The 14,251-nt window shown below is 43.1% G+C and overlaps 1 protein-coding gene across 3 annotated transcripts in view; it reads right to left on the reverse strand.

Annotated features, from left to right (window-relative positions):
* SIRT5 (sirtuin 5) overlaps window positions 1–9,048 on the reverse strand; it is a 28,648-nt gene extending 19,600 nt beyond the window's left edge. For 2 of the 3 annotated variants that reach the window (XM_018563673.1, XM_018563671.1), the window contains exons 1-3: window positions 8,974–9,048; window positions 5,652–5,781; window positions 1,401–1,534 (exon numbers count right to left, since the gene is read on the reverse strand). In XM_018563673.1, the coding sequence (XP_018419175.1) occupies window positions 1,401–1,534; window positions 5,652–5,763 (246 nt within the window). In that variant the 5' untranslated portion in view covers window positions 5,764–5,781; window positions 8,974–9,048. Of the gene's footprint in view, window positions 1–1,400; window positions 1,535–5,651; window positions 5,782–6,028; window positions 6,050–8,973 lie in introns of those variants that run through there. The other variant, XM_018563672.1, reaches the window with a different exon arrangement.
* Between the last annotated feature and the right edge of the window lie 5,203 nt (window positions 9,049–14,251).

Here is a 14,251-nt window from a genome sequence, read left to right on the forward strand (position 1 = left end):
GGAATGATCAAATCAATGTAACCACTGCTATCCCCGTAGTATCAATGGTTACATTTATATACTCATTCCTTCCACTACCCACTAGAATCATAACATTGAATCTTGTTACTAACATGCATTTATTTCCTATGATCCTCCGCTCCATCAATTGGCCATAATGCTGTATTTTCCCCATTCACTCTGTTCTTTATGAATTAACTTATTGAAGAACTGTCGACCAGAAGAGAAAATACATTAACAACATTCATTTTTGCCCCATTCTCACAACAGCTGGTTAACTTGCACAGAACAAATGTACCTGCAGTTTCACTGGATGCTATTTTTTTTTATAAATAGACCCCCATAAATTTTATTCTGTGGGTTTATAAAAATCCTATCTTGAAACAGTGTGTAAGTGAGCAGAAAGTTCAACCATCTCATCATCTCTTTTGCCTTCATTGTAAAGGTTTACATCTCTTAAACACCTCACTAATTAACATTTGCTCTCAATCATTGACAGAAATACGTTTATTTGTTCCAGTGAGTTATTTTTATTGCTTTAGGAGCAGACAATGGACATACCGGAACGCAGCAGAAAGCAATATGCTGCATCACTGCCATGCATTTTATCTGGGGTCTCCGTAAAGCTTTGTTTGCAATAAACACATACATGTCATTTTAGAACATTTGTAATGTTTGCACACAACCTGGTGAATGGAGGTGGACAGGGAGCAGTGAGGCATGATGACTCCAATGAGATTTATTTTCTAGTTAAAGTGATAAAAGATGTAATTTAATTGGCTGATATGAGGAAACGCATCATCTCTTCTTTTTTCACTACAACTGGTTCAAGACACATCAGCCTTTACTTACGGATACGACCTATCTGTAAGTAAAAGCTTAAAGAATATCATTGATTTACAGCTGATGCTTTTAACAGACCTACCCTCTCATAATTATTCCATAAAGAAGAACTCTGGGCACAAATGTTATCAACAATTGCAGTGGGGCTACCCCTGCACTGCAAAGGTTAACTGCTTGTTATTGCCTAGGGTCAGTAAAAAAAAAAAAAAGTTATAGTCACCCGATTCTCAGAGTCTGCAGCACTCCCTCCAGCCTGTTTCCTCCTCCACTGCAGCATTGGTTATGTCCCTTGCTGTCCTCATGTCCAATTTACTGTGTATTGGATGTGATGACTCAAGGGCCTTAGACCACTACAGCAGAGGGGGAGACACGCTCCAGGCACCGGTTGGCTCAGAGGATCAGGGGAGTAAAGCTTTTTTCTACCCTAAGCATAAATGAGCAGTTAACCCTTGCAGTGCTGGGGGGTAGCCCTATTGCAACGGTTAATCAAATTTGTGCCTGGACAACTTCTGCAAGTATAACAGATTGAATACTATACAGTTGATATCAATGCTTACCTGAGCTTGCCATTTTCTCCAGTATCCTCCAGCACCCCTGAAAGTGGGAACTCCACTCTCTGCACTAACCCCGGCTCCTGTAATAACTGCTATATGCTTTGCCTTAGCAAATGCTTCTCGAAAGTCAGCCAGATCTGTTACATATGAAAAATAATGTAAGGTTAAGAAAGTGCTGTGTTCATTTACTACTATTTAGTATGCAAAACAAAAGACATCTATTTTGTACATCATCTGCCAGCTTATTGCATCTCTGGAAGACTAGAGTGGTGTGTTTTACTTGTAGCAGTCTGTGATTCAGCAAGCTCCAACAAGACCAGAAGAAGGTATGACTTTCTTACTGCTGGACTCCCCAATTATCTGTATATTCTACATTTTAGAAAATTCACTGGAGAAGTATATGACACCATGAGTTGGCTTTGTATTGCCCATTTGCGTTGGACAGAACTGGGAATTCTGGTGAGGATATCTCATTACTGTAAACCTTGAGAGAAAACAAGTCAAAATGGAATTTAGCTTGCTAGCAACTATGCAAAACTGAAATGAAAGGGTTGGCTTTTACATGGCACAGGACAATGTTAATATACAGTAAGGAAAATAATGATTTGATCCCCTGAAGATTTTGCAAGTTTGCCCACTTACAAAGAAAGGAAAGGTCTATCATTTTTATCATAGGTGTATTCTAAATGATAGAGACAGAATATCAACCACAAGATCCAGAAGAAAAAAAACAAACATATGATACAAATGTTATAAATTGAGTTGCAGTTCAGTGAGTAAAATAAGTATTTGATCCCCTACCAACCATCAATAATTCTGGCTCCCACAGACTGGCTATGTGGTACACAGATTAGTCCTGTCAATTTAAGAAGGTGCTCCTAACGACAACTCGTTATGTATAGAAAAGACAACTGTCCACAGGATCTCTTTCTTCCATTCAAACCTCACCACTATGGGCAAGACCAAAGAGCTGTCAAAAGGACAAGATTGTAAACCTGCACGAGCCTGGAATGGGCTACAAGACTATCAGCAAGAAGCTTGGTGAGAAGGGAACAACTGTTGGAGCGAATATTCACAAATGGAAGAAATACAAAATAACCATCAATCCCACTCGGTCTGGAGCTCCATGCAAGATATCGCCTCATGGGGTAAGGATGATCATGAGAAAAGTGAGGGATCAGCCCAGAACTACACGGGAAGAGCTTGTGAATGATCTCAAGGCAGTTGGGACCACAGTCACCAAACAAACCATTGGTAACACAATACACTACCATGGATAGAGATCCTGCAGCGCCCGTAAGGTCCCTCAAGAAGGCACATGTACAGGCCCATCTGAAGTTTGTCAATGAACATCTAAACGATTCAGAGAAGGATTGGGAGAAAGTGCTGTGGTCAGATGAGACCTAAATTGAGCTCTTTGGCATTAACTCAACTCGCTGTGTTTGGAGGAAGAAAAATGCTGACTATGACCCTAAGAACACCATTCCTACAGTCAACATTATGCGTTGGGGCTGTTTCTCTGCTAAAAGTACAGGCCGACTTTGCCGCATTGGGGGGCCAATGGATGGAGCCAAGTATTGTAAAATCTTGGATGAGAACATCCTTCCCTCAGCCAGAACACTGAAGATGGGTTGTGGATGGGTCTTTCAGCATGACAATGACCCAAAACATACCGCCAAGGCAACAAAGCAGTGGCTCAAGAAGAAGCACATGGTGTGGCCTAGCCAGTCCCCAGAACTGAATCCTATAGAAAATTTATGGAGGGAGCTGGAACTTTGAGTTGCCAAGTGACAGTCAAGAAACCTTAAGGATTTAGAGAAAATCTGTAAAGAAGAGTGGACCAAAACCCCTCCTGAGATGTGTGCAAACCTGGTAACCAACTGCAAAAAACGTCTTACCTCTGTGCTTGCCAACAAGGGTTTCTCCACCCAGTACTACGTCATGTTTTGCTCTTGGGATCAAATACTTATTTTACTCACTGAACTGCAACTCAATTTATAACATTTGTATCATGTGTTTTTTCTGGATTTTTGGTTGATATTCTGTCTCTACCATTTAAAATACACCTATAATACCTATAATATTACTCACGTGATAAAAATATACAACTGCATAGTAATATGAAGAAACATTAATTAGCAAATCTTACTATACTAGTTCTGAACTGAATGTGAAATACTTGAACCATTCCCCCAATTAAATCGATTCACTAAGCTTCACTTTGTTCATCAGCTCACACACATTCTCATTAATCTGTTTAATTCACCTACATATACACTGCGATTGTGTGAAACTGTTATTTGCTTGCATGAAAAAGTTACCCACAGCAAGCCTTCATTCATCACGGCATTACTCATTAAACATATTCTATTTCCACCTCCCAGGGCTCCATTTAATGTTTTCTTCAACAGAAACCTTATAATGCCGCACAAATAATACCATTAAGCTAGAAACGTGTTATGACGCATTAACCTGTGTTATAATATTTGTGAATTGAGTTTTATAGAAGAAATACTGCAAAAAATCAAGAATATAATGTCGATGTGATAAATGTAACTGATTTGTCCAATAAAACCTTTAGTGAATTACATGCATTAATGGGTGTGTAACAATGAACAAATAATGTACGATAATAAAATACTGCATGCATAATGAGTTCACGAAATGACTCCTAGGTATGGCACGACAGAACTAAGAGGTATTAGGCCTGGTTCACACCTGGGCGTTTTACAGCGCATTCCTATGCTCTGTAAAACGCTCAACATGTGAAAACCAATGATTGCCTATGGGCATGGTTCCCACCTGGGCGTTTTACAGCGCATAGGAACGCGCTGCAAAACGCCCTACGCCCAAAGAAGTACAGGAGCTTCTTTGGGGCGTATTTGCCACGCGTATCCATTGGGATACAGCCAGGTAGCCCTCGGAAACACGCGTTTGTCGCGCGTTTTTTTTTATTACCGCGAATCGCGGTACAAGCGCGCATATTCGATACGCCTAGGTGTGAACCCAGCCTTAGGGCTTAGTGTAAAAACACTATTTTGCTTCCGGAAAGAGGGAGGGATACAGCAGGAATCTTCTCCAATTGTCAGCTTAGTAATTGTGTAGGATTTCCATGGCAGTAACTGCCCCCACTGTCCTGAAAGATCATTTTGCTAATGGTATTTCGCTAATCTTTGTTTCCTCACTAAGCTCAAAAGCACTGATGTATATCAAGGATAGACTCCAAAGCGCTACTCAGGCAAATAAAGTGAGATAAAGCAGGCAGAGCAATTTAGAAGCAATTTCTACCTAATAAGTGATCCAACATTTTAAACTAGTAAAGCTGGGTAGACATGGTTTCTGCTGAATCAGCTGAAATGTAATCCATGGGTGGCCCTATCCCCTTGACAAAAGTCAATCACTAGATCGACTTTTGCCGCAGAGACATGCTAGAAAAAGCCTGAACAGTCCTTGCAACCAATCAGCTTCAAGCACTATTTGAGTATGCCAACAAAAGCCGGTGTGACTGTCTGAATACACTGTACAGCGGGAGATTCATTCATCCACGCTGTTAGTGTGAATTAAGAAATGTCTTTTTTTTTTTCATTCAGCCGGCAAGACTAAAGGAAAAAAAATGTGTATACCCAGCTTAAGGCTAGCCATAAATTTTTAGGACTTTTCTTGTTATATCCTGCAAGAGAAGTCAATTTATTCCCCCATCCATGCTAAACAGCTAAATCACTAAATTTAGGAGTTAAATCTTAAAAATGCATTCAAGTACCTTAACTATTAACAAAAATGTATCTTATTTGTGTATCACTCGGCTGTAGATCCTCAAATCATCTCTGAATTGGTGTCCTTCCTTCTGCAGGGCGGCTACTTTTGTTCCCCATGGTCCCTGTGTGTGTTGTAAAGTAGCCACCGATCCAAGCTCGTTCCCATGATGGACTGCAATCTTTTATTCAATTAACAATTTGTATTGAGATTGTAGTCCATCATGGGAGCAAGCTTGGAGCGGTGGCTACTTTACAACACACACAGGGACCGTGGGGAACAAAAGTAGCCACCCTCCAGAAGGAAGGACAGTGTCAGCATGAATTCAGAGATGATTTGAGGATATACAGCTGAGTGATGAACAAATAAGATACATTTCCATTCATATTTAAAGTATTTCAATGCATTTTTAAGATTACTCCCGACTTTCACTTTAAACAATTGGAAAGAACATCTTATAACGAACCTGTAGACCCGTTCTACCAACACAGTGATACTTACTAGAACTTGGGCGCGCCATATCAACCGCAATGCCCTTCTTTCTTGATCCTGGCTTCAATCCAAAGTAAACCTGGGTTACCAGTCTCCGAGTGTGGAACTGAAGAAAAATCATTAGGACTAACTAGGCTGCCTAAAACACAAAAACATGGAAATAGGCATGTCAGATATTGCAGCACATAGAAATGTAGCAGAAAACAATAAGACAGAAAATCTGATCCCTGATACAGACATTTTATAGCCCTAATTTGGTAGAAATGAAGCACACTTCAGAGTTGCTGAACCCATTCAGTCACCTGTGTAGCTGATGGATAAATGGAAGTGTGACCAGAAGGTTAAACATGGTTTGAATTCAGAGGTTGCAGCACTCAGCATCTTACCATGACACAGACAGGAAAGCAGTGTACCCTGTGCCTTGCAGACTTTGAGGAAGCCCTAAGCGCACAGCCTGAGTCACAGCCAATTTACAGGAGACGTGCAGTTCCAGGCATCGCACTCTATAAAGTGCTACGTGAGCAGAGAGGATGGCATCTGAAATTTGCTGACAATGGACCCCCCCTCTTTTGACTGGCCAGCTTCCTCCAAAGCAGCTTGGCATACAAACATCACCCGGTGTAGTTTTTGACATCTGTCTGGGGTAAAGGAGTGTAAAAAGATGTGGACATAGCCAGTCCAAGCTCATACAGATTGCTTTCTGAACAGCCGTATCACAACTAATAAGAAGAACGCAAAGAGCCAAATCCCAGCGTTCACCTACTATGCACACTGGAGAATTACTATTTATTACAACATTCTCATTATAGAAAGCACACATTTTGTAGAATCAAAACACATTAAATCAGCAATGGACAAAATCCAAAAAATATTTCCCATAAAAAGACTGCAAGCAACACAAAGCCAATCAATAAAACTTTATGTTAATGTTTCAAAAGTAATTTTACATTATTTTTAGCTTTGCAGTTTTCATTACAATAATAGCTGCCATGAAGGTGCTTGTTCGGGCACTATAGAGCAACTTCTCTCAACCTTTTTACCCCAGAGGAACCCCTAAAATAATATTAAAGAGGAAATATGGGAATTTCAAAAACTTTCCCTTGTAGCAGGGCTACCCCCGCACTGCAGGGGCTAGGTGCCCGTTGTTCTCTAGGGGATGGAATAAAGATATACTCACCTGATCCTCGATCCTGCCGAGCAGCTAGACCGATCCCCACAGCCTCTTCTTCCCTGGGCCCCGGTGGTCTAAGAAATGATGGTGTCATCACATCAAATCCAGGTCTACGGACTTGCATTTGATGTGAGGACACTGAGGAACATTTCACAACCGGAGCGGAAGGGGAGAGAGGCGAGTGCCGACCGCTGCGGGACCAAGCTAAATGAATAAGGGTTCCCTGAGACCTTAAAGAAGAACTCTAGGCATTTAACAAAAACTTTCCCTTGCAGTGGACCAACTGCTGCACTGCAAGGGTTAAGTGCTTAGTTTTCTCTAGGGCAGCGGTCGCCAACCTTTCGGACCACTAAATTCATAATTTTAAATCCCGCGGACCACTAATATGAATTTAATATATATATATATATACACACACACACACGAGAATATATTTATATATGAGGAAACAAAAAATGAGAATATATCTATATACACATATATACATGGGTGTGGGTGTGCCTGCAGGAGTGGCAGTGCTGGTGGAGTGGAGGGCCCGGGGAGCACAAAAATTTTCTCAGGGACCACCAGTTGGTGACCGCTGCTCTAGGATCTGGAATAAAGCATATGTGCTCACCGGATCCTTGGTCTTGTGGTGGTCGGCACTCACCTCCCCTACGGCTAAGAAATGTCCCTCTGTGTCCTCACATCAAATGCAAGTCAATGGACCTGAATTCAATGTGATGACATCATCAATCTTTAGACCACCGGAGTCCAGGGAAGAAGAGATTAAGGGGATCGGTCTAGCTGCTTGGCAGGATTAGGCAAGTATATTTGCTTTACTCCATCCCTTTGAGAGAAAAAAGAACACTTAACCCTTGCAGTGCAGGGGCATCCCCACTGCAAGGGAACGTTTTTAAATGCCTGGAGTTCTTCTTTAAGATCTTGGGGAACCCTTATTAAAACCAATTCACTGGTGTGAATGGGGTAATGCCTTTTACATTGGTGGTCAGTAGGAAGAACGCCCCCCCCCCCCCTAATGTGACCCCGTCTTTTATATTTGACCAAAAATATGGATAATAAATCATTGTTTCCTAACATACTGGGGGGAAAAACTTTTTTTCCCAAAAATTCCAATAATTTTTCCTTATTATAGTAAAAAATAAAAACCCCAGTGGTGATTAAATACCACCAAAAGAAAGCGCTATCTGTCCCCAAAAAATGGTATAACATTAATTTCAGTACAGCGTTGCATGACGGAATAAATGTCAGTCAAAGTACCTCAGCGCTGAACACTGAAAAATTGCCTGGCCAGGAAGGGGGTCAAATCACCTAGTCTTGAAGTGGTTAATGGCTCCAGAGGAAAAAAAAGTTTGTTTTTTTCTTTTATGATTTTTTTTTTCCATTTAAAAAGGTGGGATTTGTCTTTAAAGAAAATAGAATTCTGTGCATCCAGGAGCAGACTAGATAATGCGTAGAAATACACATAAACACGTCACTTGTAAAGGCAGGTTCAAGGCCAATTCACACAGGCGTTCAGCTTCTCTGCAGGCTGGAGAAGTCTTGCCCCATGTACAAGCAATGTCCAGTTATCTGCAGCCACACATGTATTCTGTACATATCAGTATCAGTGTTTGCATGTAAGCACAGTCTGAGCATGTACATGGGCTTAGAGCCTCTGACTGGCCCTGGACACATGCCGTTTGCCTCTAGAGACGCGTTTCTGGCCACAGCTAACTATCCAGTTTGTTGCTGCATGTGAACACTGCAATCCAACTGTCCATTTGCATGAGCCCCCAAACACAGCAGAAGTTGATCTGTGAAGGAGGAAGTTTGTTTATACTTCCCAGATAGTGAATGGAGCTCAGATTGCTGCATAAACCCAGCCAGACAGCAGACTAAGACCATGCTACCATGACAAACCCACACATGACATGTGTACATTGTCCCCTGAGGGTCACATCGCATGATCTGCCGAGCTGACCTCTGAAGCCGATCTGTGACGGGCAATGCCTGCCACTGACAACGTGCGTGCACATGGGGGGACAACACAAGCTGCAAGCCCGATCTGCAGTGTAGAAAGGCAGCGTGTCCCCCACCTTTCTCTATCCAGTACACCAGCACTCCCATTACAGCCCCCCCCGTACACCAGTACGCCCCACATTACAGCTCTCCTATTACCTGCCGAGCAGCCAGGCCTGCAACTACTTCAATAAACAAACGCTGACAGCGACTCACAGCCTGCAGCGCCACCTATCGGCCGCATCCAGTAGTACAGCCAGGGCTGACCACTGCTACATGTACTAAGCCGCGGCTTGCAATGAGGTTGCGGGTTTGAATCCCGGTCTGGGCGTTTGCTGCATGGAGTTTGCATGTTCTTCCTGTAATGGTGTGAGTTTCCTCCGGGTGATACAAAGACATGCTGGTAGATTTCACACCTGCAGATGGGGGCAAACGTATGAGACTCGTGATCTCCTGCAGACAAGTGCTGTATAATCCAATGGCAAATGTCACAGCCTGTATAAAATTACAACAGGATGCAGTCTATATTCTGATGCGGTCATCTGTAGGTAATCGCAGGCTGTGCAATGGCATCTGTCCTTTGATTGTACAGTGCTTCCTGTTCCCAGGAAATCGTATGAATTTGGCCCCATTTGCATGTGTGAAGGACTAGTGCTAATTGGCTGTTGTCTAAATTGGCCGGCTATGGCAGACCCTCGAAACACTAGATTTTTGTATGAACCTTCATACAAAAAGTCATGACTTTCGATAATGCCATCAGAGACTCTTGTAGAATGTTTGAAATCTCTTTTCATTTTAACATTTGATTTTGGCATGAGTAGAGTTTCCTGAATGAAAACCACAATGTTAGAATTTAATTCCTTCAAGAAACACATTTTTTTGGTCACTACACTAAAAATTGATCAGTTTGACCCCATTAATAGAAAAATTAAATGTTCCGAACAAATTCTTTTTATTGAAATTCTACTGGTGTATGACCAGCTCAGGGCTTGTTCACATCAATTGCGGTGCGTTCCAGAGTGGTAGCTACTGGTAGCTACTACTAACCAGAGTGGTAGCTGCTGGAACGCACCGCAATCTCTCACAAAACTCCCCCTTGCGTTCTGGGGCGGGAAGGGGGGTGGCGGTGCATTGAAGTCAATGGCACCGCAGCCACACCCCCCACGCGCTGTGCGATCGGACGTGTGGCAAAACATTGCCTGCGTTCCGTTCCACTGCAAACGCAAATAATAGAGCAAGCAGCATTTTTTGCGTTTTCAGTGGAACAGAACACAGGCACTGTTTTGTTACCCGTCCGATCGCTCTGCGGGCAGGGGGAGTGGCTACGGTGCCATTGACTTCAATACACTGCCACGCCCAATCCATCTCCAGAACTCAGGGGGAAATTATAGTTTGTTTAGGGGGCGATGGTTCTCTTTCAATGCTGAGATGTTTTTACAGAAGCTTACAATGGATATCATTTTGATTTAGGGAACCGGGAATTACATTCATTGCTGGTTACTAACCATAACGTTACCCTTAACCCTTAAAATGAATGTTTAACCCTTAACACTTCACTTAAAATGAACCTTTTACATGGCCCTATCACTTAACCTCTCATTTAATCCCCTTATGTATTCATTAATAGAATCATTCACAGTTCATTTACACAGGTTTATTTATAAAACATCCACTAAGCGTATAGCTGGGTGGATGCTGTTTGCATGGGACTAACGCCCCTAGATAGCGCTGCAGTACCTTTAGAGAAGGGCGGTCAGCACTCTGAGACAACCAGGGTTGTATCGCATTGCACAGCGCTGTCATTATAAGGGCCCATTCACACTAGCCTGTCCGCTGAAATGCTGCGTTGTGGCAGCTCTGGCAACGTGTACATTATTTCTTTTTAGCTTTATTGGTAGTGTACAGTGTCCGTGCACAGCAGCATGGTGTGCTGCGCTGCCATGTGCAACCTGCAGTGGAATCCAGTGCACTGTGAAAAAATGCAGCACACACCCGCTAGGGTTGCCAACCGTCCGGGATTTACCCGGACAGTCCGGTTTTGGAATCATGTGCCCGGGATTCAGCCCACCTGACGCCGGGGATTCAGCCGCACATACCGCCGGCGCTGTCACTTGCCGCCTCCTCCCACTGTGCCTGGTCATCCCTCCCTCTTCCTTTCCTCTGCAGCAGTGCTGAGAGGAAGTGACATCAGAGGGAAAGAGGGACATAATCATCCTCCAGCCCCACCACACACTGTACGGTCCCTGACACAATCTGCCAGCGCAGCCCCAGTCTCCGACAAACTCAGGTATAATATATTTCTATCTATCAATTGAAAAGGGGGTGGGGTTTAGTATTGCACATGAAAGATGCCCCTATAAAAAATGCCACAGGCAACCTGTGCCACCTTTTGTGGGGGCATCTTTTACGTGCTACAGTGCTCATCCCTCAAAATACTGCGGCAATGCAATTAACTAAAAAAAAAAGTATTTTTCACATTTATAGTGCAATCCAAACACGTATAAGGTGCTCCAATTAGTGCAGTCTCATGTATGTCTTCAATTAGATGTTAGATGTTTCCACCATCACTCCTCATCCACACTCTGTGTCTTCAAAACAAGGTGTCACCCCCTCTCCTCATGTGTTATACACTTAAGGAAAACCGCGCGCCTATTCCGCAGGCCTCTGAAACAAGGTCTGAATATAGCTTGTCCCCTTTCACCCTCCGGTCTCTGGGGATGCACCTCCAAGCTCTTGTTTATTAAAAACTACTCATTATTATTTATTTAATTATTATTAAAAGCATGTTTATTAAAAACTACTCACAACGAGTGACATTTATTCATGTCATTTATTGTGAGTAGTTTTTAATAAACGTGTTTTTATTTATTTACTACAGAGTGAGCTATGATCCTTTGTTTCATTCCTTGCATGAGCGCCTAATGGCTAAAAAGGATTCTGATATATGCAAGATGTAGAGCTTGGAGGTGCGTCCCCAGACAGAAGAAACGTATGTGCAGTTTTACAGGGCGAATGGCTTTCTAAGGCAGTGGTTCTCAACCTGTGTAACCTCAAGACCCATATTTGTCCTCGGTCATTAAGTTGCGACCCAAATCGCACTGCAATTGAATGCACGGCAGTGGGCTGCTGTGATGGAGCCCCATCCATATGTGCATTGCTTGTACAGCTCCCATGCGCACCTGTAGAGGTGTCAGGAGCCAGAATGTGATGTCACTCCAGTCCAGGCACCTCTACAGGACATGCGAGGGAGCTGTAAGCAATGCATGTATGGATAAAGTTCCCTGGCGGCCATACCCCCATCCCACAACACCTCATGTCGACACTCTGTGCTGGGCAGCATATTTTGAACGGCTGCTCGGTGTGAGAATGGTCAATACTGCTCTAGGGGGGAGGCTGAGGAGCCTCTCGCCTAGAAAAGTGGAAGGCATGTGGAGACCCACTGAACACAGGGCCGCGACCCACTTTTGGGTCACGACCCACCAGTTGAGAACCAAGGTTCTAAAGTGTGTGTGTGTGTGTGTGTATGTGTGTGTATATATATCCCTTAGCTTTAGGCCCTGAACCCGTAAGCCTTAGGCCCCATTCACACCAAAACATTGTGTTAATTGCTCCATATTGTGCAATGAATGCATGTTGTTGCACGGGGCGGCTAGAAAATGTCACCATGCTCTACATGCATTGTAATGCTATTCATTTGAATGGCACCCCAATATACCCCCTTACATTGTTCGAGGGGAGGCCAATAAGTTCTTACCCTCACCATGATCTAGATGTGCAAGGGATCTGAAATTTTGCAGGTTTATAGGAAGATATCTTAGTAATATGCATGCCATTTTTGTAGGTCGTGGTGAGCCAAGAGAAATGGAGTAGGTGTCATGCCGGACAAAGTTGAATACAGAGCCGTGATTAGGTTCCTCCATCTTCAAGGGAAATCTGCCAAAATAATCCATGAAGAGATGTCAGCTGTGTATGGAGAGGATTGTCCATCATATGAGACTGTCAAACGATGGAAGAGAGAATTCAAGTGCGGTCGCACAAATATACAGGATGACCCAAGGGAAGGTCGTCCGTCAACTGCCACAGAACCAAGTGTGGTGGCGAAAGTTGAGCAGCTAGTAATCGGTATTCAACTTTTATGACACCTACTCCATTTCTCTTGGCTCTAACTATAATTCACCACAACCTACAAAAATGGCATGCATATTACTAAGATATCCTCCTATAAACCTGCAAAATTTCAGATCCCTAGCACATCTACATCATGGTGAGGGTAAGAACTTATTGGCCTACCCTCGTAGCGTGTGCAATATCGTGGGTTGTGTTGCGGCGAAAGAAATAGTGCATGCACTATGCTTAACGCAGTGCTATGGTGTGAATGGGCCCTTAGACTAACCTAACCCTAAACTAGGACAATTTTACCCCCATTCTGCTGCATACTGACTATGTCCCACATTGGGAGACTCTACGCCAAGGGTGGGCAACCTCCGGCCCTCCAGCTGTTGTGGAACTACAAATCCCTCCCATAAGGCATTGCAAGATTCTCACAATCACAGGCATGACTCCCAGACACAGATGCATGATGGGATTTGTGTTCTCACCACAGCTAGGGGGCCGTAGTTTGCCCACTCCTGCTCTCCGCTGATAACATGCAGGTCCCATGCTGAAATCTTGAATTGCCAAGATCCCACCTCCAGGATAATTTGCTTTATAACTATAACTAGGCTATAGCAGTCTGTGGTCTTCCAAGACTTTGCTTTATATGACAAGCCTCGGTACACCCATTTAGCAGCAGTGCATCCCCGGAAATGATTGTGCAGATCAACACATGTATGAATTTTGTAGTTGGAATAAAGTACCAATTCACATGAAAAAATGAGATTTTTACAAAAAGAAACCTTTTATTTTGGATGTTTTTTTTATTTTGAGGTTGAGATCTGCGTGACACATTTAAAAGGGCCCATTTACACAAAATGTGTGTGTTTGCAAGAAGCTTGCTCATTCATTTTCAGTGGGCCCTCTATGTGTGGCAGGTGTGTTTGTTCTGGTCATATATGCCTTTGAAACAGCAGTGCGCATACACCACAGTTTTGACTGTGCGGTTATGTGCACGAAAACACGTTTGAACTTGCATTACAATGACAGTGCAAATGTGAGTTCAGCTAGGTTTTAAAGAGACCCTGTCATCAATAAAAATAAAGCATTTTTAATGCTTGCAGTGTTTTTCCTTTCCATAAACAACTTTTTATTAACTTGCAATGTACCTTAAAAGTTTGTACTGGACGGCAATCGGCCACAGATACTAATTCAGGATTGTATATTGTGCAAGACCAGCCGCATGTGCACAGGCGTCTATAATACCGCATTATAACCACCACTAGAAGGAGCTGATGAGCACAGAATATAAACATAGGATTCAAAGGAGAATTATGGGGTGAGT

Source organism: Nanorana parkeri, unplaced genomic scaffold, assembly GCF_000935625.1.
Source record: "Nanorana parkeri isolate BGI_ZX_2015 unplaced genomic scaffold, ASM93562v1 scaffold684, whole genome shotgun sequence".
Lineage (NCBI taxonomy): Eukaryota > Metazoa > Chordata > Amphibia > Anura > Dicroglossidae > Nanorana > Nanorana parkeri.